Source organism: Oncorhynchus mykiss, chromosome 3 (assembly GCF_057628025.1).
Source record: "Oncorhynchus mykiss isolate SJ-2025 chromosome 3, ASM5762802v1, whole genome shotgun sequence".
Lineage (NCBI taxonomy): Eukaryota > Metazoa > Chordata > Actinopteri > Salmoniformes > Salmonidae > Oncorhynchus > Oncorhynchus mykiss.
Genome location: NC_143024.1, coordinates 62,797,310 through 62,822,545, shown reverse-complemented (window position 1 = coordinate 62,822,545; position 25,236 = coordinate 62,797,310). Strand labels below are relative to the sequence as shown.

The 25,236-nt window shown below is 41.8% G+C and overlaps 2 protein-coding genes across 5 annotated transcripts in view; one reads left to right on the top strand and one right to left on the bottom strand.

Moving 5' to 3' along the window:
* The window catches only part of uggt2 (UDP-glucose glycoprotein glucosyltransferase 2), a 44,924-nt gene extending 27,470 nt beyond the window's left edge, over positions 1–17,454 (bottom strand). For all 4 annotated transcript variants that reach the window (XM_036974548.2, XM_036974549.2, XM_036974550.2 and 1 more), the window contains exons 1-21: positions 17,144–17,454; positions 16,530–16,663; positions 16,077–16,159; positions 15,687–15,817; positions 10,924–11,036; positions 10,535–10,712; positions 9,519–9,615; positions 9,357–9,426; positions 9,173–9,273; positions 7,233–7,332; positions 6,847–6,907; positions 6,514–6,605; positions 6,140–6,290; positions 4,235–4,354; positions 3,933–4,018; positions 3,682–3,817; positions 3,267–3,398; positions 2,563–2,727; positions 2,290–2,413; positions 2,097–2,195; positions 1,105–1,199 (exon numbers count right to left, since the gene is read on the bottom strand). In XM_036974548.2, coding sequence (XP_036830443.1) covers positions 1,105–1,199; positions 2,097–2,195; positions 2,290–2,413; positions 2,563–2,727; positions 3,267–3,398; positions 3,682–3,817; positions 3,933–4,018; positions 4,235–4,354; positions 6,140–6,290; positions 6,514–6,605; positions 6,847–6,907; positions 7,233–7,332; positions 9,173–9,273; positions 9,357–9,426; positions 9,519–9,615; positions 10,535–10,712; positions 10,924–11,036; positions 15,687–15,817; positions 16,077–16,159; positions 16,530–16,663; positions 17,144–17,167 — 2,292 coding nt within the window. In that variant the 5' untranslated portion in view covers positions 17,168–17,454. The remainder of the gene's footprint in view (positions 1–1,104; positions 1,200–2,096; positions 2,196–2,289; positions 2,414–2,562; positions 2,728–3,266; positions 3,399–3,681; positions 3,818–3,932; positions 4,019–4,234; positions 4,355–6,139; positions 6,291–6,513; positions 6,606–6,846; positions 6,908–7,232; positions 7,333–9,172; positions 9,274–9,356; positions 9,427–9,518; positions 9,616–10,534; positions 10,713–10,923; positions 11,037–15,686; positions 15,818–16,076; positions 16,160–16,529; positions 16,664–17,143) is intronic.
* A 5,772-nt stretch (positions 17,455–23,226) lies between these two features.
* Positions 23,227–25,236, top strand: part of LOC110504222 (heparan-sulfate 6-O-sulfotransferase 3-B-like) — a 100,076-nt gene continuing 98,066 nt past the window's right edge. The window contains exon 1 of the mRNA XM_036974546.2: positions 23,227–24,648. Within this exon, the coding sequence (XP_036830441.1) occupies positions 24,110–24,648 (539 nt within the window). The 5' untranslated portion in view covers positions 23,227–24,109. The remainder of the gene's footprint in view (positions 24,649–25,236) is intronic.

The following is a 25,236-nucleotide window of genomic DNA, read 5'->3' as shown; positions in this document are numbered from 1 at the left end:
TGTTGATTTGTATTTGGCGCCCTGCAATTTCATTGGCTGTTGGCGAGGGGTTCCGGACAGGTTAAATCCTTGATGCCTGTAGGAGTGGATTAGTTAATAGACCAAGAAGAGAGTTCCAAACCACGCTGCCAATAACAGCTAATTTTCAGTTTTTCCCTTCTCACTCCCAGACAGTCCCAGCAAAATTCTTGATTGAGAAATTGCCGTTTGCTAAGAAGTTTTGTTTAATTGTTTAATTGGATTTTTAAAAAGTAAGGTACCTTTAACATTGCCTATACAAAACATTTTGAGGACGTCCTTGAAATTACTGCAGACAGGAGATTTATTGTGAGGCTAGATGAGCTTCCTCTAACTTGTCTCTTGTTGACAAGGTATTGTCTGTCTCAGTAGAGAGCTCACAAAAAATATACCTTCTTAAAAATAAGCCTCAATAGCTTGCAGTCGCCAGACTGCTAATAGTCTTTCTCTTCTTATCTGCAGTAAAGCGAGGCATAACCCTGGCTGGATTTTAAATCAACTATGGAATATTTATGTGGGTATTAATCAGAGAATAACAACTGCAGCCTTTGTTTTTATTTCAGGCCAAGGTAAAATGTGTCCCACGTGAGTTTTAACATTTTAATTCCATCAAAGATTCTCCATGGCGGCTAGATAGTAATTAAAGTCTAGGGGTATACCTACCTTGCTTGACTACATTAAAAGCTACATATGCATTGGTGTGGTGCAGGCCACTGCAGTGTAATAAATGAGGATTCCTAAAGCACATTGGCGTGACTGATCGGTAGTACTGAGCAAAAAAAGTGTGATATTGGTTTATTTTATATGTAAATTATAATTAAAACATAGCTTAATTCATAGCGCCTTGTGTGGATAAGGGAAAGTAGAAGGGCTGCAGTAGAGCAGGGTCCCCCCCGCCCCCAGGGTGCACGTTTTGGTTTTTGCCCTTGCACAAACCACCTGACTTCAAATAACCAACACATCATCGGTTGAATTATTTGAATCTGTTGTGTAGTGCCAGGGCGAACACCAAAACGTGCACCCTGGGGGGCCCCACATGACAGGGTTTTGGAAGCCCTGCAGTAGCATAAAGCAGCAGAATCTCACCAAGTGTTTCAGTGCGTTCAGCAGCAGTCTTCTCCCTGAGGCCTTTTCAAAATCCCCAACGATCCACACAGTCACTCCATTAATCCCATCCTCATCTGGAAATCAACATCAATTACTGTACAACGCAACGTTTCAAATACGGTGACATTTCTGAAAGCAGAAAAACTGCCATTGTCAAAAATCACTGAATCATTTCAAATGCTCAAATACACAGTGACTCAGCCAGTCTTGACAGAAAATATAAAGCAGGAAGAGATGAAAGTATTCCTGACAATTTTCTCAGTTAAAAAGAGGGATCGCAATCTTAAAGCTCCAGCTTGCTTATAAGGGAATACTGCTAATCCCTTAAAAGGGTCTTGACACAGACCACCTACTGACAGTGGAGACGGGCAGTGAGAAGGGAAATTAAATCTGGCTCAAGTTATATGATCCAGAGAGAAGAGAGAGACAGTGAGAGAGAGGCACAGTCCTTGAGGAAAGCACACTAAATCAGAAGGAGATTGTGCCACCTGTCAAGGTTTACTGCTTCACCCCCCCCCCCCCCCCCCAGTCGCCTTCCTCAGCCTCTCAGCTTCCCTGGGCAGCTCCAGCCCCACCCTGACTCTGAGCAGGGCTCCCCTGGCAGGATGCAGCAGAGTTGGGGCTGAGGCTGGACCACTGGCCTGAAGCCAAACTACTAACCAGGGCGCAGTGCAATTAACTCAGACCAAGCACAGACGGCTCCCCTAAAGAGCAATTTTACACATCCCTGGATCCATACTAATATGTCGGTATATTATCCGTGTGTAAAGTGTGAAGATCCGCCTGGTGAAATGAAATGTTTGACGAACAAACACTCAGATGTTCCCGGTGTCGTTTAAGCTGCTCAGCTTTTTTTCAACAAATCGTTTATTTTGTTCAAGTATACGCAACCATACAACACTACAGTATTTACACTCAAGGGAGAAAAAAATATAAAATCAGGAGTGCCACAAAAGTATACGGCCTCTTACCATTTTTGGTGAAATACTTCATTCTCTTTGCAATGACAGCAGTCTTGTCCTTGGAGTCCAGGTATGAGTACATGGTGGTGTCCTCCCAGTCATCTACAACTGAAAGGGGAAAATGAAAAGTATTGTAAATTGTATGAAGACTGTATTGTCAACATACACATTAACACTTGGACAAGAATGTGGTATTTGTTACCTGGAGAGGCTGTGAGATCCAGATAGGTCCTGTCAGTGCTGAGGATGAGAGGGTTGATGCGTGGTACCATATTGGCCTGGTCCATCAGATGGTCCACCACATCTGTCCCCTCAGTCAGCTGGCCCTGTGGCGTGAGTAAATCATATTATTTACATAACCTATTCAACCAAAACACTTCTCATATTCAATAACAAACTAAGATCTTTTTCCACAAATAAAATGGACACAAATGGACAATATGATAATGACTACAATTCCCCCAACAGTTCTTACCATGTAGACAGCTCTCTGGAAGAAGTTGGTGGTGTCCATGATGCGCTGTAGGATGACAGTCTCCAGTTCATCTGGGTCCATCTCCTCAGCATTGAGTGGGACTCCGTTGAACAGAGCCAGAGGCAGAGGGCCCAAACCACTCTTCTTGTAGAACACTGCCCCTGCCTGTTGTCCCCAACACAGACCAGCGCCCGGGTTAATGGACACTCAAGCTATTTGATTAAGTTCCTCGGCTTCAAGTACGCGCACACTCATGAAGAAACTGCGACAGCGCCTCCCCTCAGGAAGTTGAAAAGGTTTGGCATGGGCCCTAACATCCTCAAAAGGTTCTACAGCTGAAGCATTGAGAGCATCTTGACTGACTGCATCACTGCCTGGTATGGCAACAGCACCGCCCTCGATCACATGGCGCTACAGAGGGTGGTGCGGACAGCCCAGTACATCACTGGGGCCGAGCTCCCTGCCATCCAGGACCTCTTATATCAGGCGGTGTGAAAGGAAGGCCTGGAAAATCGTTAAAGACTCCAGCAACCCAAGCCATAGACTGTTCTTTCTGCTTCCTGTTTCATTAGTGATTTATGGATTATGAAGAAACCTTTAGAGGAATGTAATCAAATTAATCTGGTATTTTGACACTGTAAAATACTTGATCTTATGGTTTACAAGTAAACGCACAATAGAAACATACTGTCCATTAATCACACCTTTCTTTTGTCATCATACTCGGAATCTTCCCCAAGAATCCTTGCAGCACTGGCTTTGGGGAACTTCTTCTTGAGATATGCAGACACTGTGTCAACAGACAATGCCTCGCCGATCTCCACTTTGTTGTACATCTGCAAGTGCACAAAACGTCAGTGAGACTTGACCGTCCCTCTCCATTACATCAAAGGCACTGTCGATAACTTCCAGGCCTGCCTACATAGTCTGAAGCCTCAGGCAAACCCTTACTCGTCTAGTCCAATAATGTCTGAGACAGCGGCCCAACTGAGAGAGGGCACTATTATACAACTGAGAAACATCAAAAGAGACATGAGCTTGCAAAAGATTGTGCTTAAATAATTCCACAAGAAAGTGCTCGCTGGAAATGGGAAAGATTTACAAGCATGAGATACTCACAGAAACCATAGACATGAGAGCCTGTGATAAATCATACTCGTCGGCGATGTAATTCAGCAGCCGGAAAAATGCAACTCCAGCATCCGTAGTTCCATCGACTTCGTCGTCAGTATTGACGACAAACACAAATCCGATCCTTAAAGGAGCAGAAAGATACATTGTTTCAATTTGCAGACAAAGTTTGAGTCACCATCTGGTGGAGTTGACAGGCGCAAAGAGAAACGGGTAGTTCTCTGCAACCTATAAAGTACCTGAGAGGAATCTTGTGTTTGTAGAAGAGCTCTGCCAGTTTCACCAGCTCAATGCTCTCTTCCTGAACTGGGTCCAGCAACAGCACCTGAAAACAACAGAACGTAAGACAGATTGACTTCTCAGCTAGATAAACATCCTTACAGAATCAGTTTACTCTGACATGTAGGTCTATTGTAGCGCAAATTCACCTGACCACCATCTATTATACAGGACTTCCTCTCAAAAAATGAAACAACTGTTCCAGTGGCTTTGTGTCACAACCCTTCCCAACTGTCCTTTCTCCTCTCCTCCTGGGACTCACCAGGTTGAAAAAGTTGCGTCGTATCTGGCGGATAACCCCGGGGAACGTGGCTCTGAGGAGCTCCTGAACACCGGAGGGCCAGCTGCGGTACATGGAGTCTGTCTCGATGTCGTTAATCCACTGGGAAAGGCAAGAGGAAAGCTGGTTTAGTGTGGAAGGTTGTGAGAATTAGTTTAGTCTTAAACTGAGTTTAAGTGTCCCGAGGCCCAAATACATCAGAGTAATCAGCACAGTGAAAGCTTTGCGAGCGTAGCTGCATTTAATTAGAATTCAGTATTTTAATAATAAAATAAGCCACACTCGCATCAGCCAGAAATATTGTCAACCGTAACTCAATACCATACATAACAGCAACCGACAGTTTTAGTCTTGGAAACGATCAAATTAATTCAATGCTACTGCACTTCACCCCATACTCCCCCGGGAGCAGATGGTGCTATGTTTAAGCCATCTGAGTGAAAAGTGCATGGGACGTTAGCAACATGTATAGACTCTAGTGTTAGGAGATAGGGAAGCAAATGCCTACTGTAGCTTAATAATCCATTACAAGCCAAACTGGCACTAACAGAACTCTCTCTCTCTCCCCTCAGAAGGCTGAGAAACCTCCCTGAGTAACAAAGAGCCACAATGGGATACCTACCAACACTCCTGTCGGTCTCTGCCCAGAGCAGACAACCCAAAGGGTAACATTTTCTACTTGCCTCACTGAGAGAAAAGACAGACAGCAAACCTGATCGGAAGGAGACATTCTCTAGATGAAATGTCATGTTTATTTGTTGTTGCTTTCTTCAAGTTTTTTTTCCATAATAAAATGTCAGAGGGGCATCATATTAAAGTTTGCAAGTAATTCTTTTTATTTGATACAGTAGCTTTCCTTGGCTGGCTGCCAAGTGTATAATTGAGGTTTTTGGCAGACTGGGACTAGTGCAATAGTCTGATGACTGATCCTCTAATCCACACCCCGATGCCAGCACTCAAGACAAAGCACCTGCAATGCTGATCTGGGCCAGGAGAAAGAAAGGAAAAAACCATCCCTTCCGCAGGACGATGGTTCTTGGCATGGGTTCATCTCTCAGGGTGTTTTAACATATAGTCCTCTTTAAAATAATCGATCTCAGTCCTCTTTAAAGTGAACTCTGGGGTAAAAAAAAAGAGAAGAAGCTAAAGAACTCGGTTCTCTTTGTATTCACACTGCCCTTGCCTTTGAATGAGGACTCTTTTGCCAGTTCACTTCACCTATTTTGTGGTCCGAGTACACTTTGCCCTCACATTGTTATGTTCAGGAAGGAACCTAGATCTTTGTCCAACATTCACTCAATGCACTCTGGGCTTTTACAAAGTACAGGACAAGCCATTCCGTCACGAACGTGTTATCGGACAGTTAGATATACAGTACCTAATTACATTTTGGACGCTAATAGATTTAGTTTAAAAATGAGACATACAGTAATATTTATAATTTGAAGATAATATTAACATGTAAATATTATTGGTAACAGAATAAATAGCAGACGAATACAGTAGATTAAATAATGCTGTAATTTAAAATTGTACACCCAATGTAGGCTGGCCCTTTAAGAGCTACTTTTGATTTTGTGGTTAGTGCTTTCTGGGATCTTTGGGACGTCCCTACCCTAAATCCTAACCATACCCTGGAACCATAAACCTTAATCCTGACCTTAACCATTGCAAATGTCAACTTCAATGGAGTAAAGTCAGAGTTGGGACGTCCCAAGGTTCCAAGATAGCAAGGACCTTGGTTTTGTACCCTATATTTTGATTCTCACAAAATATGTTGTCTTCTCACACCTTTCAAACCCCACAAACGAATAAACAGCGTATAAAGCTTTCTTAGCTTATAGATCACATATTGCAAACAAATAATATGAACACCCTGACTCTCACCGTTATAGCTGGATGGCGGATGTCTAAGGCATAGTTTTCTTCCACTGGGTTCATGGGCAGTCTCAGTAGCTTGCCTAGGTTCTCGTCCTTAATGCCCAGGTTATGGAGGCCCTCCAGGATCTTGGCTTCTCCTCTGATAGTGTCCAAGATGCTACCAAAGACAGAGAATCAGAGAAATCGCAGGTCAGCATTCATTTCCCCCGAGCAGGGGAGCTGTCTGTCGGCGGTGCACTAGGCTAGTTTTAATCCAGTAGCCCTGGAGCACTGAGCTGTGGGCAGCCAGTGCTGAGGCTGGGGAGACCAGGGGGGAGAGAGAGCAGAGAGCAGGAAAGCTGACAGTTGATCCTCCCTGCTGAGTTGAGCTCCTACTGTACCTGAAGGGGTTGTGGACGTCCAGATCAATGTGAAGGCCGTTGATGAACAGGCCTCCATCTCCCGGATGGATCCCCATGGTCTCACTCAGCCGCTGGAACAGAGAGGATTCCCTGCGGTTAGTCTGATGCCAACCAAACCCTCATCCTCTCTATAGTGCATGCCTGATATTACAATGTAGAAATAGATTCTACGGGCTGTAAGCTCTAAGATGCCAGTGGAAAGAATGTAAGAGCATTTACATTAATAGCCGTAAACAGATGATACGTCGAGACCTCACATTAGACAAACAAGTGCACAGTCTTAGGGACAAACTGCTGCTTTTGATATCCCACCTTCTGGTTCTCCTCAATTTCTCTTCTCATTTCTTGGTTCACAGACACTCTTGTCAGTGATCTGTGGGAACAGTAAAACATGTAGTCACCATCAGCTTTTTTCTCCCCATCGAGCAGTAAAACCCCCGTTTAATCTCCCAAATCTGTGGGCCCTCAGATGGTATATATATCTACAGCCGACTCTCTGTAATCACGCGCCAGACCGCTGACTCGGCACTCCTGGTTTGTTGTTCATAACAGCCGTCTAAAACAAGTTGCACTCCTGGATCGGATTCAAGTCTACAAGCCGGGAGAACCTCTTCTTATTTCATGTCAAATAGGCTTATTTATTCCTACAGACTGTGCAAGGTTTTTAAATAGAAAGAGTGTGAGGTGTATAGCTTCACCTGGCTTTGCTGGGGAAGTTCTGACTGAGGTCTCTCATAAGCTTCAGAGCATCAAACGTTGGTACAGACATGATCCTGGCCGCTGCCTGGAAGCTTAGATCTGCAGATGTTTTCATCAGAAGTTGAAATCATTTGAAGTTGAACCAGTTGATAACTTTCTCTTGGAAAAGTAGATCACCTTGGGATGCCTACAGTACTTGGCGAAAAATGGCCATGCATAAAAATAAAAATAAATGTTCATTTGTAATACATAGATTGAATCAAATATTGATTTCATTCAAATATTTGATTCAGACTGAGGCACTCCGTGAAACTCTGTGAACTCGGTACATATATCACTAGCTCAACTTCTAAATATTTCAAATAGTAGAGCATTTTCCCTTTTATAGGACATCATACCATTCTGTGTTGAACTGATTTGGCGTGAGGGTTATTGAAAGCTTGCTTCGTCCTGCCTATTTCCACTCCACTTCACACAATCAAAGTAATAGCACACGGTTAGAGCAACACGTTGCCAAGCCCGGCACATTGAACCTGTGCTTGACAGTCTCTACTGAACATAAACTGATTGCTTTACTAAGCTCAAGAGTAAAGTGCTATCATTTCCATTCCATTCATCAAACTGTCACCATGGTGATCCTCACAGTCACTAAGTGCCACACAGGCTAGCACACAACTAATGGGTATGGCCAGGGGGTTTTCCTCAACAAGGGCTCAGACCTTTTCCTGCTCAGATCGAGTGGTATACACTGAGGTGTAGACAAACAATGTATAATGGGTCCGTAATCAAAAAGATGTTGCATAAAACTTACTTAAGAAATAGAAGAAATAGTTCTGTCAACTATATACTTACTTTCAGTGACAGCAGTGATGGCATCAAGTCTATTGTCAATAAACACAGGTATACTTAGTGTATGTAAACTTCTGACCCACTGGAATTGTGATACAGTGAATTAACTATACGTGAAATAATCTGTCTGTAAACAATTGTTGGAAAAATGTACTTGTGTCATGCACAAAGTAGATGTCCAAACGGACTTGCAAAAACTATTGATTGTTAACAAGAAATTTGTGGAGTGGTTGAAAAATGAGTTTTAATGACTCCAACCTAAGTGTATGTAAACTTCCGACTTCAACTGTATATGAATATAATTCTGTATCCCCGCACGGTATAAATTAATAACTCGATTTCATCTCCTTCCTATTGGCCAAAAGATATACAACAACACTGTCCATTACAGATTTTGCATGTCGTTTATGAGTTAGCGCCACATATTTATGAACATTTGAGCCTGATGTCCTTTGTGGTAAGCTATCTCATGAATTGATATAATGTACCCAAGTGAGCAGCCACCTGAGGCAATTGATAAATGAACGGTTCACGCCTGATGCCCTCAATTGACCTTTGTGCCCGCTCCCATACCCGATAATTCTGTATTTCTTCGTGACTAACTTGAATACAGGTAGACCAGAAAAGCTACTTCCCTGATTGGCAGATGAGTGGCAACCCTAATTAGAAGCACCTGCTGCTCATCAGTGGTTCCCTACAAATGCTGTTTTGAATTCAAATAAAATTGTACCTAAAACACTGAAGGCTGCAAAGCTTAAACGGCTACGTATGCTATCCATGACGGAGTGAAAATAACAATTAAAAGAAAGAATACAAATGACGTAAGCTTTATGCGACATCTTTTCGAGTGTGGACCCATTACATCTTTTGTTTGTCTGAATTCGAGGGTTTTAAGCACCAGCCAAGCTTCAGGGAGAGCGCAATGGTCCCCTTCTGACAAAATATTAAGAGCATCATCCTAATATTGAGCCACACACCCTAATATTGAGTTGGTACACTCGAGGTATCTATTAGCTTGGGCCTTGAGTTTTTCCTAGTCAGGTCATGTGGTCAGGAAAAACTTCTAGCATAACTAATGGATGCTCAGTACCTTGAAGCTCCCACACTTTGAGAGGAGCCATGTCATTGGTGCTCTCTAACAGATGTTTCCGGAGCTCCCCTAGCTGCTCCTGCAGGTCTGGGTGGGAGTTTCTGGGATGGAACAAGACAGAAGGTGATACTAAGGTTCTAATATTATTATACAAATACATTGACTCACAAATTCATTAACTCACTTCAATTTCCCAAAGAGAAAGCCTTGGACTTCATCAATGTCATCCACATCAGTGTTCACTGTTCCTTTATCTGTGGAAAAGCAGCAGAGTTGCCATTAATATTCTTCAATTGGCATCAGTTAAATATATATTTTAATACAGAATAGGCGTGCACAAACATACCTTTTACTTGTGTGTCATCCACAGCTTTGTACTCAGTGCTTTTTATGGCCAATTCAACACCATATCCAGACAACAGCATCTTTAGGGGCCTTGGCTCCTGTAGTGGAAATCAGCAATGGAAATATAATCATAAAAGCATCTGTTTTAATTCAATCTAAGAACCAACGGTACTGATGTGTGTTTGTCATACTGACACCGAATAAGGGAGAAGCAAAACACTTATTTAACACTTCAAGGCCTATAAGAAATCATGTTTTTTTCTTCATGATCGGACCAATCAGTAGTGCATGCCAAAGGGCCTGGCATGTTAACTTCAACTCCACGACCCTGTGATTCTTCAGATTTTATTCACATCTTAGAGACACGAGGCGCTCTGAATGTGTAGTCTTTTACACCTACACGGTAGCTCGTGAACTCTGTGGTACATCTCTGAAAAGAACACATTAGTGCTGCTTCTCACAGTGTCAGGCCATCCGTTACTCAGGCCCCAGCTAAACTTCCTCTGGTTATCTGTATTCTCCTGCTGAACACTGGCAGCTAATGCAATCCATTTGTTGTACAGCCCTGATGACCTCGCCCTTTGTGGATGTTGTTCTTAAAGCTGCAATGGCCTTCCTGTCACCCCCTCCATTCCATCTTCCCACAGAGCTCAAAGTCGGGACCAGTGACCACAATGCACAGTAAAGCACAAGCCTGTTCCACATTAGCATGAACACTTCCAAGCTTCCAACAACACGCAATCTTACATCAGTCCAATATTGGACAAAACCAAATCAGATTTTCACATGTACAAGAGCACAGCCAACCATTATGAGTTATAGCAACTGAGGATTAAAAACACCATTACAGTGGTAATTTAATAAATTACTGTTCAAAATAAGTGTAGTAAAGCGCCCGGTTTTGAGGAGGATTGTTGCACCCCCTATAAAATCCCACTTCAATCCCTGGCTAAAGCACATCACTCTTTAAATACCGTTCAAAGCTGTTAAGGAAATCCAAAAAGCCTCACTACTCACGGCTACAAAGTGACGCAGCACATAGATGAGCTTGCCCTCCGCAGCCTTCTCAGCCAGCACCTTGTGGAAGGAGCCAAACTTTTTGGTGCCGATCTCAGCATAAAGGATCACAACTGGGACATCTGTCTTATTGAGTCCAGGGTATCTGTGCTCATTCTTGTATAGATAAGGTTTTGGCCTGCAAACATGTAAAAAGAGAAGTTAGATTCAACCATTTACATACAAATCTATAATTTGTACTAATAAAACTTGAATAACATCATTTATTAACTGTTAATTATAAAATAACATTTTCATTTCATTTATTATAATTGATGTTGTTAGTTCACTCTTGCACTAGAGTGAGGTAGATCCTCTGAGGAGATGAGAACGAAGTGGTGTGTAGCTACCTGCCTGCAGCTGCCTTCAGGAGCTTCTTCAAATCCTTTGTGCTGCAGCCATGTTGGCCATGGACCGAAACAAAGGCAAGGCATGCCTCAGGCGGAGACTCATCACTGCCTATCTATTGAGAGCAGAGGAGCGACACAATTAGGCTACAGTATTAGGGCTGTCGCGGTCATGATATTTTGTCAGCCGGTTGTCATGCAGAAGACTGCCGGTCTCACGGTAATACGGTTGTCATGCAGAAGACTGCCGGTCTCACGGTAATACGGTTGTCATGCAGAAGACTGCCGGTCTCACGGTAATTGCCCGTTAATTAACATAAACACATTTAGCATCTCCAGGCCTCCGCCCATACAAGCCGCTGATGGGCGCCATTGGAACATCTACATTTTTAAAAGTATAATAAATCGATTTAATATACACCATCACAATAAATGCATTATTTATTTCAGTAAGGTCTAAAGAAACATTATGATATGAAGAAAATCTATTTCAGAACAGAATATGAGTTGGCTACTGTATGTTTAGTTATATGGCTATGCTCCATGACATAGGCTGTAGGCTTGTTCATTTAGCTGACAAGATATGCTTATAAGTCCCCTGCCATTATTTGATTTTATATGGTTTAAAAGTAAAAAATAATAGAATTGAACTTAGCTGAATAAAATAGAAAGGATATTTTTTTCCATTATGGAGCAAAGTGAAGTGGCTATGTTGGACGTAAAAGTGATCATTTGAAAACAGGTCCAACATTCGGAAAGTATTCAGACCACTTCCCTTACACATTTTGTTACATCACAGCCTTATTCTAAAGTAGATGTTTTTGTATTTTAAATCCCCTCATCAATCTACACACAATACCCCATAATGACAAATCGAAAACAGGTTTTTAGAAATGTAAAAAATGTAAAAAATGTAAAAAATAAAACTTATTTACATACAGTGGAAAGAGTGTAAACCCTTTGGAATGACCTGGATTTCTGTATAAATTGGTCATAAAATTGTATCTGATCTTCATCTAAGTCACAACAATAGACAAACACAGTGTGCTTAAACTAATAACACACAAATGTATTGTATTTTTCTTGTCTATATTGAATACATCATTTAAACATTCACAGTGTAGGTTGGAAAAAGTATGTGAACCCCTAGGCTAATGACTTCAATAAAAGCTCATTGGAGTCAGGAGTCAGCTAACCTTGAGTCCAATCAATGAGACGAGATTGGATATGTCAGTTAGAGCTGCCCTGCCCTTTAAAGAAAACTCACAAAATGTTTGTTTGCTATTCACAAGAAGCATTGCCTGATGTGAACCATGCCTCGACCAAAACAGATCTCAGAAGACCCAAGATTAAGAATTGTTGACTTGCATAAAGTTGGAAAGGGTTACAAAAGTATCTCTAAAAGCCTTGATCTTCATCTATAAATGGAGAAAGTTCAGCACTGTTGCTACTCTCCCTAAGAGTGTACGTCCTGCAAAGTTGACAAGAGCACAGCGCAGAATTCTCAATGAGGTTAAGAAGAATCCTAGAGTGTCAGCTAAAGACTTACAGAAATCTCTGGGACATGCTATCATCTCTGTTGACAAGTCTATGATACGTAAAACACTAAACAAGAATGTTGTTCATGGGAGGACACCACGAGAAGCCACTGCTGTCCAAAAAAAACCATTGCTGCACATCTGAAGTTCGCAAAAGAGCACCTGGATGTTCCACAGCGCTCCTGGCAAAATATTCTGTGGACAGATGAAACTAAAGTAGAGTTGTTTGGAAGGAACACACACTATGTGTGGAGAAAAATATCAACATCAAAACCTCATCCAACTGTAAAATATGGTGGAGGGAGCATCATGATTTGGGGCTGCTTTCCTGCCACAGGGCCTGGACAGCTTGCTATCATCAACGGAAAAATGAATTCACACTTTTATCAAGACATTTTGCAGGAGAATGTAAGGCTATATGTCCGCCAATTGAAGCTCAACAGAAGTTGGGTGATGCAACAGGACAATGACCTGACCTCAACCCAATTGAAATGTTGTGGCATGACCTCGAGCGGTTCACACCAGACACCCCAAGAATATAGCTGAAATGAAACAGTTTTGTAAAGAGGTATGTTAAAAAATTCCTCCTTTCCCTTGTGCAGGTCTGATCGCAACTACAGAAAACATTTGGTTGAGGTTATTGCTGCCAAAGGAGGGTCAACCCATTATTAAATCCAAGGGCTCACATACTTTTTCCACCCTGTACTGTGAATGTTTACATGGTGTGTTCAAAAAAGACATGAAAACGTATAATTGTTTGTGTGTTATTAGTTTAAGCACACTGTGTTTGTCTACTGTTGTGACTTTTTGATGACATATTTATGCAGAAATCCAGGTGATTCCAAAGGGTTAACATACTTTTTCTTGCCACTGTATGTATGTATTTAGACCCCTTGCTATGAGACTCAAAATTTAGCTCAGGTGCATCCTGTTTCAATTGGTCATCCTTGAGATATTTGTACAACTTGATTGGAGTCCACCTGTTGTAAATTCAATCGATTGGATATGATTTGGAAAGAAACACACCTGTCTATATAAGGTCCAACAGTTGACGGTGCATGTCAGGGCAAAAACTGAAGGAATTGTCCATAGAGACAGAATTGTGTCGAGGCAGGTCCAGAAGAACACAGTGGCCTCAATCATTCTTAAATGGAAGTTTGGAACCACCAATACTCCTAGAGCTGGCCTCATGGCCAAAATGAGAAATTGGGGGAGAAGGGCCTTGGTCAGGGAGGTGACCAAAAACCCGATGGTCACTCTGACAGAGCTCCAGGGTTCATATGTGAAAATGGGAAAACCTTCCAGAAGGACAACCATCTCTGGAGCACTCCATCAATCAGCCCTTTATAGTAGAATTTCCAGACAGAAGCCACTCCTCAGAAAAAGGCACATGACAGCACGCTTGGAGTTTGCCAAAAGGCACCTAAAGGACTCTCAGACCATGAGAAACAAGATTATCTGGTCTGATGAAACCAAGATAAAACTCTTTGGCCTGAATGCCAAGTGTCACATCTGGAGGAAACCTGGCACCATCCCTACGGTGAAGCATGGGGGTGGCAGCATCATGCTGTGGGGATGTTTTTCGGCGGAAGAGACTGGGAGATCTTTGATGAAAACCTGCTCCAGAGCACTCAGTACCTCAGACTGGGATGAAGGTTCACCTTCCAACAGGACAACGACCCTAAGAACACATCCAAGACAACGTAGGTGTAGTGAGTCTCTGAATGTCCTTGAGTGGCCCAGCCAGAACCCGGACATCTCGGGAGACCTGAAAATAGCTGTGCAGCGATGCTCCCCATCCAACCTGACAGAGCTTGAGAGGAAGAATGCAGAGAAGAATGGAGAATCTCCCCAAATACATGTGTGCCAAGCTTGTATCGTCATACCCAAGAAGGCTCGAGGCTGTAATCCCTGCCAAAGATGCTTCAACAAAGTACTGAGTCTGAATACTTATGTAAATGTCATATTTACGTTGTTTTTTTTTCTCATAAATTAGCAATAATTCATAAAAACTGTTTTTGCTTTGTCATTATGGGGTATTGTGTGTAGATTGATGAGGGGACTTTAAAAAAAATCCATTTTAGAATAGACATAATAGTTATTTGGTAACTTTAGTTGTGAATGATACAAACCTTAGAATGTCTTAGAAATGAAAACATATATGGGCTGCATGGTGCGACTATAGACTATTGATTATTTGAGAAAGTAGCAAAATAAAAGCTTGCGTTCTGTTCCTTGCCTCAGGCTGCACAGCTGTTCCTTCATCAAGTGACCATATTTTCACCCATCAGACTATTAATCTTGCCTTTCGATTTAAAATGGCTCATTATCAAATGGACAGGAACAGAGGGGGGGGGGGGGGGGGGGACATGTCATCTGTATGCACTCAAATAGCAAATGGAGGCTGTGCGCTTTCCAGCCGGTCCGTTTTGTGGGCTACTTCGGTTTTAAAGCGGAGCATGTGCTTATTATGAGTAGCTGAGAAATAAATATAACACTTATTTTAAGCCATTTATCAACTACTGTTTGAGGTGCGTGCTCTCGCTGCCCGACAGGTGATATTCCACCCAAATGCTGTATGCCATTAACTCTCCAACCTAGCTCCTGGAGCTACCCAGTGCTTAGTCTGCACGCTTAAGAAAGGAATAAAGGAGAGAGGAGGAGATGGAAACGCATGGTGGTGAGATATTCTGTATAGCTAAAGGTAATGTGTTACACAATTAACTATGAAAATATAAAAAATTCCCCGTTACTAGGCTATTCAAAATCAAATTCACTAATTGTAGGCTAACTGTATGCCACCCTCCACAATCAATGAACCAACAGCATTGCCTATGGCTATAAGTTCTCTTGCAGACTAATTGATATACATTTTGGAGGGTAGCATAACAGACCATCCAGTATGCATAATAATACAGTCCACACTCGCGACCAATTATGTACCAAAGACACCTTAAATCAGTTTTGTTTTATGTTTTTCTGCTATGCGCAATATGCATACTCTATGTATTGTATAACTGCACAATCATAATTGTAATTAATAAATAAACCTATGCATAAGCTCTAGTTTGCGTATGGGTGTTTAGAGTTAAATCATCCCCTTAGAAAGCCCTGTCCATTTTGTTGTGTTAGGCTTTGAAACAACATCTACAAAAACCTGCTATTGAACGCCTTTCTTCAAATTGATCATCACAGTGAGGTGAGTTGTAAAAGTATTTCAGGGCCTACCTGTTGGGATGCATGAACAGCTGGTGAGTAGGACCTCAAGGAGAGAGCAAATTTGAGGAGATTGACCTGGAGCACGGTCAAAAACTGTCCAGCCTTCTTGATTACCAAGTTGTAATAGGAGCGCACAGACTCTGTAAAGGAAATCTGAGTCAAATGAATGCGCAAATAATCTTGACTCTCACAATCAAAATCCACATAAATGAGTTAGTAGACAGATTTATGAGGTTTTCAAATTCAATCCACATTTACAGATCAATCAGGCACTGTCTGGAAGTAAAGGAAAGAGGCAATGTAACAGATTGTGTGAGAAGCATTGTATCTGACATAGAACACATATTTTGTGGTAATAAAACTGAAGTGTTTGCTTGTCACATCATAGTGTCCACATACCTCCATTTTTGTAAACCGTTAACTCCTTCACAGTGTCAACAAAGTCCCAGAATTTCTCATTTCCATCCTCTGCAATAAACTCACTAAACAAAAGATCAGGAAATTAAAAAGGTATGAACACAGGAGCATGTACGTTCATTATGATTGAGGAACTGCAACATGTTACATTTAGTTGCTCTTACACCTGTCTTGCAGTAACACTGTCATTACTACACATTGTACTTTAGTAATTACATTGTTATACAGCTTAGCCGTTTGAGGAATAAGGAGCAGTCCCTATTTCTACTGTAATTAGTACACAAGCATAATCTACATGCATGTAGCCTAGCCTAACGCTTACAAAATGGATAGCCCTGCATTTGTGGTATTCAGTAGAGACATGACTGGTAGGCCTATGCTATCCTGGAGACATCGAGTTTTTGTTTTCCAGCTAATTTATTCCGTAAAATATACCTGGTCTCCAGGAGGAAAGGCGTCATGCTCCACTTGGCTTTCAGACTGGCAGAGACGCCTTTCGATGCGGACTGGACATACTGGACGTTCAGCAGAAGCAGCGACGACAACAACAAGATGTTTTTACTCATCCTCTACACAAGACACGATGGAGAAGATTGACATATTCGGCAATAGATTAGATTTATAGAAAAGAGAGTGAAATGTAACATGACCCTGTAACGTTTTGTCGTCTCAAAGTGCCACGTAGCTGTAGCAAGCAATTGTTTACAGATGTAATAGCAGCCAACATATTGGGTGAAGGGATAGCTTATGCAGCCCATTGAAGAAGATGAGATGAAAGAACGTGACATAAAATAACAGGGGCGGGAAATCGTTCATGTGAGAAAGTCTCAGTTAGCCAGGATAACAAATGATAGCCTCACGTTTCATTTAACACACACTATAGGAAAGCTGCTTTTAGGAATGAAAACGGATGCAAGCAGCGCTACAATAATATCAAGGGAAAACGGGCTATGACAAGATTGTGACTTTGTAGCCCATAAAGCTCCCAAATGAAGCTTCGAACATTCTATAGACATTTTTAGTGGTTACAATGTATTCATCTTCCTTACCCCGGTAATGCTGGCCGCTGCCATTGATAGGTCCTTCGCTGCTTCTTTTATTGTAAAATATATTTGTTTGTATTATTTTTAACAGCCAAAGGAAAATAAACATTGTATAATATGTATTGGATTTTGTATTACATAATGTACACCTTTCTGAGAAGTGTACTCGGGCGTAGCTAATAAAATAACTAGTTTTTGGTGACAACATTTTGGGACATGCAATGTCATGGCCACCTACATGTTAGATTCTTTTTTTTTATTCAAGGGGTTTGCGGAGCAACATCCCTACCCCCCTATCCTATCCATAACGCTTACCTTAATCATTTTACATATAATTTTAACGGGGTAGAGATGTCTGAAGCATACCGGATATGGAACCGAAAAGGCAGCATGCTGCAAAATATTGCTGCACCTTATATATAACCAACTGTGAAATAATGGGAAATCACAATCGAATTTTACATTAATAAAGCATGCCCTACATATTGGCTATGTAGGCCTATGTGTTAATTTCGAGACTCGTTGTGTCAAATCAAATCAACAGGTGTAGACCATTCAGTGAAATGCTTACTTACAAGCAATACAGTTCTAAGAATATACCTTAAAAAAAGTAAGAGATAAGAATAACAAATAATTAAAGAGCAGCAGTAAATAACAATAGCGGGGCTATATACAGGAGGTACCGGTACAGAGTCAATATGAAGGGGCACCAGTGTCAAGGTAATTGAGGTAATATGTACATGTAGGTAGAGTTATTCAAGTGACTATGCATAGATAACAGAGAGTAGCAGCAGTGTAGAAGGGGGGGGGGGGGGGTAATGCAAATAATCTGGGTAGGCATTTGATTAGATGTTCAGGAGTCTTATGGCTTGGGAGTAGAAGCTTTTTATAAGCCTCTTGGACCTAGACTTGGCGCTCCGGTACGCTTGCTATGCGGTAGCGGAGAGAACAGTCTATGACTAGGGTGGCTGGAGTCTTTGACACCGCCTGGTATAGAGGTAAGGGATGAATGGAAGCTTGGCCCTGGTGATGTACTGGGCCGTACACATTACCCTCTGTAGTGCCTTGTGGTCGGAGGCCGAGCAGTTGCCATACCAGGCAGTGATGCAACCCGTCAGGATGCTCTAGATGGTGCAGCTGTAAAACCTTTTGAGAATCTGAGGACCCATGCCAAATCTTTTCAGTCTCCTGAGGGGGAATAGGTTTTGTCATGCCCTCTTCACGACCATCTTGGTGTGCTTATACCATGTTAGTTTGTTGGTGATGTGGACGCCAAGAAACTTGAAGCTCTCAACCTGCTCCACTACAGCCCCATCGATGAGAATGAGGGCATGCTCGGTCCTCCTTTTCCTGTAGTCCACAATCATCTCCTTTGTCTTGATCAGGGAGAGGTTGTTGTCCTTGCACCACACAGTCAGGTCTCTGACCTTCTCCCTATAGGCTGGGAGGTTTTTAGTCCCAGGGTCCTTAGTTTAGTGATGAGCTTTGAGGGCACTATGGTGTTGAACGCTGAGCTGTAGTCAATGAATAGCATTCTCACATAGGTGTTCCTATTGTCCATGTGTGAAAGGGCAGTGTGGATTGCAATAGAGATTGCATCATCTGTGGCTCTGTTGGGGCAGTATGCAAATTGGAGTGGGTCTAGGGTTTCTGGGATAATGGTGTTGATGTGAGCCATGACCAGCCTTTCAAAGCATTTCATGGCTACAGACGTGAGTGCTACGGGGCGGTAAGCAGGTTACCTTTGTTCTTGGGCACAGGGACTATGGTGGTCTGCGTGAAATATGTTGGTATTACAGAGTCAGACAGGGAGAGGTTGAAAATGTCAGTGAAGACACTTGCCAGTTGGTCAGCGCATGCTCGGAGTACACGTCCTGGTAATCCATCTGGCCCTGCGGCCTGGTGAATGTTGATCTGTTTAAAGGTCTTACTAATATCGGCTGCGGAGAGCGTGATCACACAGTCGTCCGGAACAGCTGATGCTCTCATGCATGTTTCAGTGTTACTTGCCTCAAAGCAAGCATAGAGGTTATTTAGCTCGTCTGTTAGGTTTGTGTCATTGGGCAGCTCTCGGCTGTGCTTCCCTTTGTAGTCTGTAATAGTTTGCAAGCCCTGCCACATCCGACGAGCGTCGGAGCCGGTGTAGTACGATTCAACCTTAGTCCTGTATTGACGCTTTTCCTGTTTGATGGTTCGTCGGAGGGCATAGTGGGATTTCTTATAAGCTTGTGTGAAGTATTTAAAACGATTTCTACTATTCTATCTGAATTGCATCTGGTTGTTTGTTCCCCTAAAGTATTAAGCCCACTAAATGTGATTCCTGCCACAAAAGAAACAGATGTAGACAGATAGAAGTAGACAGATTTGGATCAAAAATCGAATAATATTGTATTTGTAACATCTGCCGAATACTATAGGTGTAGACCGTACCGTGAAATACCCTTAACCAACAATGCCGTTTTTAAGAAAAATGAGATTGAAGAAAAATATTTACTAAATATAAACTAAAGTAAAAAATTAAATTTGATTTCATTTGCAGCTGCTGTTTAGGCCTGTGAAGTGGCTGTGTTTAGACAGGCAGCCCGATTCTGATATTTTTTCCACTACTTGGTCTTTTGACCAATCACATTGGATCACATCTGTTCTTTTTCAGAGCTGATCTGATTGGTCAAAAGAGCAATTAGTGGGGGAAAAAAGATCAGAATTGCGCTGCCTGTGTTAAACCAGCTGTAGAGTCCTTCACTATGGACTCAATTACTCTTTTTAAAATGTATTTATTTAAAATATTAATTTACATTTTTAAACTGTAGACTAATGACCATCATTGGTCACCGCCTTTCAAAGTGTGTTGCATTATGGGGATAACAATTGACCAACTTGGGCCTACACGTCGACTACATGAACGGTACAAAAATTCTGAAATCATAGGTCATGAAGATTTGACTGCAGTTCTGCAGTTGCTCTTTACCAACTTCATCCTGCAGCCATCGGCTGCATTGAGGGTGGGAGGCTCTATTGTCAACCAATCATTAGGGTGTTTTTAATTTGTCTGCCTTGATTAATAGTCTACAAATGAGGCTCTCTCTCACTCTGATTATTTAACACATGCATATGACTTCAGATGGTGAGTGTGTGATATTGGGTTTGGAGACATGTTAAGTTTGTGCGTACGCCACAGCGTGCACGTTGATTTTGTCAGAGTTAATTTTCATATTTCAACCTGCGTGTCCTGATCAAGTCTGGCGTGGATGGACAAAATCAACGTGCACGCTGTGGCGTACGCATGTGCCAGGTATAGTCAGCATGTAATGTGGTTTTCCAACAGCAAGACTCAGATTGACATGACAGTGTTTCCATTGTTTATAAAAGTTTTTCTTTAAAATGTCAAACTTAACATGTTAATTTGGAACAGGTCGAAAGCATTAAACGTTTATGGCAATTTAGCTAGCTAGCTTGCTGTTGCTAACTAATTTGTCCTGGGATATAAACATTGAGTTGTTATTTTACCTGAAATGCACAAGGTCCTTTACTCAGACAATTAATCCACAGATAAAAGGGTAAACCTAGTTAGTTTCACAGTAATCTCTCCTCCTTCAGGCTTCTTCTTCGTCTTTGGACTTCAAATGGTGGTTGGCAACCAACTTTAAGGTGCATTACCACCACCGACTGGAGTGTGGACCTCAGTACATCATTCAATCACCCACGTGGGTATATGCTCCTAGAAATCAGTGAGGAGATGGGAGAGGCGGGACTTGCAGCGCATCAAGCGTCCTAAATATAACTACTTTAGCGCATGGCTACGCAAACACTCGTTGACGCGCATGAGCAGTGTGGATGCAATGATTGAATAACATGTATGTGTACATTTATTTTGCAACGCTCGCGCACGTAACACGAGCGGTGTGGTCGGCATGTCTGACTTTTGGCTTTCTTAAATGCACCTACCCCAGGGCTGGACTGCCGCATTTGGGGCCCCTAGGCACCTACCTCCAGGGTGCCCCACACCCCCAAAAAATGGGGCAGAGAGAGATATGTGCCATTTTATAATGCTATGCTACACATTTTGTCAAAAGTGCTGAGAGAATATTTGCAGTTTCAAGCTAATTTACAACAATTATACACATTTTGCCATAGGGCAGAGAATAAAAAAATGCTGTTTTATAACTCATCTCATGCTATTTTATAACTCATCTCATGCTATTCTCCACATTTTGCAGTTACAAAGCACATTTCTTGCTATTTTACACATTTTGCCATGAGGCTGAGAGAAAATGTTGCAATTTTAAAGCCAATTTCCTACGATTCTACGCATTCTGCCATTGCTTATGAAGTGCTCTTACGATATTTGCCCCCCTCAGCCCCCACTCCTGCAACCATTTTTTTCAAAATGCTGTGTGTGCCTTGAATTCTAAATAATTCACAGTGTCACCAGCAAAGCACCCCTACACAATCACACATCCTCCTCCATGCTTCACGGGGGGATCCACATATGCGGAGATCATCCGTTCACCTTCTCTTCGTCTCACAAAGACACAGTGGTTGGAACCCAAAATCTCAAATTTGGACTCATCAGACCAAAGGACAGATTTCCACCGGTCTAATGTCCATTGCTCGTGTTTCTTGCCCCAAACAAGTCTCTTCTTCTTTTTCTTCTTCTTCTTTCCATTAGTAGTGGTTTCTGTGCAGCAATTCAACCATGAATGCCTGATTCACGCAGTCTCCTCTGAACAGTTGATGTTGAAATGTGTCTGTTACTTGAACTCTGTGAAGCATTTATTTGGGATGCAATTTCCTTAGGCAGGTAACTCTAATGAACTTATCCTCTGCAGCAGAGGTAACTCTGGGTCTTCCTTTCCTGTGGCGGTCCTCATGAGAGCCAGTTTCATCATAGCGCTTGATGATTTTTGTGACTGCACTTGAAGAAACTTTAAAAGTTCTTGACATTGTCCAGATTGACTGCATTAAGAAGGAAATAAATTCCACAAATTAACTTTTAACAAGGCACACCTCTATATTGAAATGCATTCCAAGTGGCTACCTCATGAAGCTGGTTGAGAGAATGCCAAGAGTGTGCAAATCTGTCATCAAGGCAAAGGGTGGCTACTTTGAAGCATCTCAAAAATAAACTATATTTTGATTTGTTTAACACTTTTTTGGTTACTACATGATTCCATATCTGTTATTTCACAGTTTTGATGTTTTCACTATTATTCTACAATGTAGAAAATAGCCTAAATAAAGAAATTAGTAGGTGTGTCCAAACTATTTTATATATACTGTATATGTATATATTATCATTTTTGGGGGTAGGGGGCCCCTGGAGGTCGGGCACCGGGGCACGTGACTTGCATTAAGTAATCCGTCCCTGACCGCCCCTGACATCACACCTAGACTTTTGTCTACAGTTGGTTGGTGTAGCCTTACTACTCAAATGCGCCCATTGTTTTCACCAGCCATGTGCAATTTACTCTGGAAGTCTGCCTTCAAAAAATAAATCAAGTACTTTTCTAAAAATGTATTTCTCAGCTCCTCTTTTAAAGCTTTTTAGATGACATAGTATTGGCACAGGGCTCTTTTAAAATAGAATACCTTTACATTAAGTGTTCTTCGTGGTAATGAATCGTTCTCGCGTCCAATTTCAGCACCATGGACAGATACCATGTGTCAACAATTTACAACAAACAACCTCTTGTGTTGCTACTTGATACCTGCCATCTGTCCATGGTGTTGAAGTCGTAAGTGATGAGGGTTCATTCACTAGCGATTGGTTTTTAACTTTTATATGTATTTTTTTTTTTTTTAATTAATCTAATTATCTATAAATATCGTGCTAATTGGTTTAAATGCTTTTGGTTCTCATGAAACCATGTCAATGCATGAAATAGGCTGCCTGAAGTTAGTACAGTATTTGGATTGGACTGGATACATTGTTTCCCCATTTGATTGGCTGGCAATATTGTAATGTCGTTTGTATTCTATTATTCTGTCGCCATTGGCTTTCGTTGCAATATTCAAAGTGCTATTGGTTGCATTTTCTTGGTGTAAGATTAGCCATCATTGGTTAATTAATTGCACGGCACTAAACTCACATTCCGTTCTCAATTTCTCATAGCTTACTTTAAAAACATCGAATTGTCTAGTCACTTGTGTGTGCTGACTGATACGCAAGAGCTGAATGTAGGCTATCTGTTCTACGAGACAAGAAAGATTATGATCCTTTTATCCTATGCTAGCCTATAGCCAAGTTACAGTAGCCTTGGTTATGTCCACAAAAATCGATAGAGAGTATATTACCACGAAGAGGGCGTAACGTGATCACCGGGTCTTGAATGCAGCAGCATCTTCAAGTAATAGCCTAAGCTAGCCTGCAATATTTGAACAAAACTGAACCGCGCGATGAATGAGGATGCTTCAGGACCCATCCCACTGTAGTCGGAGCAGCAGTCGCTTGCCCCTTCATGCGCACGCCTTGGACATAAGGATATATGAACGCCGACATTTCTCCACTTCCCTACAAGCACGTTTGTGGTGCTGAAGTGAATCAGACAACTGTTTCCCGAGATGTAAAGTTGTAATTTTGCGGGATCAGAATGAAACATGTTGACAGGTTCGGTTTCACTTGAAATTCTAGCACGGGGGACGTCAGTGTGCAGCACTGAAAATACCGTTTGTGAAGTTGGACAACCATGACGAGAAGTAACCGGAATATGTCATGTTTCGGCAAGCCTGCCTCGTTTGAAATGATCTGCTCTGGTGTGATATGACTGCAGTATCCTTGAAACATAAAGGTAGGCTACCTGCTTAGACCAAAATATGCCTTTTGATAGCAAGAACAATAACTAAATCTTGTCCAGATCAACATGTGGCACTTTGAAGATCCATAGACATTATTGTGATGAACCAAGCGGCAGCTACTGAAAGGATCATGTGTAATAATTCACACTAATGGCATGAAAACATATTCTTGTTAACATGGATGATAAATCCAATAAATTGATCTTAGTTCCTATTTTAGCTGTTCTTTTTGTAATGATAGGCTATCAATATATATGTCCAGCTGGCAGCAATTCTTGCCACTTTAAAACTGGGGAAAATTTGAGAGGGGTCAGTATACTTTCTACCCAATATCGGACAAACGAAGACTTTTACACAGAACTGGAGGATGACAGCCCTCCGAAATTGCCGTCAAAATTCAACTTTACTGAACGAGACCTTCAGCGACACGTGGATTTCAACATCAAAGGATACGATGTGATAGTGTTTTTACACATTCAAAAAACCGGGGGAACCACGTTTGGAAGGCACTTAGTTAGGAATATTCGTTTGGAGCAACCATGCGACTGCAAGCCAGGGCAGAAGAAATGTACATGCCACCGACCAGGGAAAGAGGAGTCCTGGCTGTTCTCTCGATTCTCTACGGGCTGGAGCTGTGGTTTGCATGCCGACTGGACAGAGCTCACCAATTGTGTACCTGTCATCATGGACAAGAAGGAAGCTCAAAAGAACAAAAGGTACTGTATAACATTCTATTCGCTCTCTATCTCGCTCTCTCTCTCTCTCTCTCTCTCTCTCTCTCTCTCTCTCTCTCTCTCTCTCTCTCTCTCTCTCTCTGTGTGTGTGGGGGGGGGGGGGGGGGGGGAAGAAAGACCTTTACATTCATTATCACACTTTCCATAGCATTACCTTCATGAAAATGTGCTTCTGTAACTTCTGGAATTACAGCACGGCCTACAGTTCAATGTGAATTGAACTCTGAGACTATGAACTGTAATACAACAAAAATATTTTTGTAATTACCTGTAATACAAACAGTCTTTTGAAGTTACCTGAGGCAACAGGGAGTTGTTGGTGATAACTTACAGGTCTCAGAGATAGACAGACTGTGGACCAGTTAAATTAGAGATTCCAAGTGCAGCTGGTGGAAATCTATCTCTAAGCACAAAGAGATAGTGTAGCAGACAGTGAATGGATGTGATAGAAGCCTGAAATCACATAAAAACTTTGGTCATAGTGTTAAAATAAGGTCAGACGGAGTGGATTTTGTAAACCAATTAGGTGTTACCAATAACATGGGCATTCCTGCAACTAAAATTAATTGA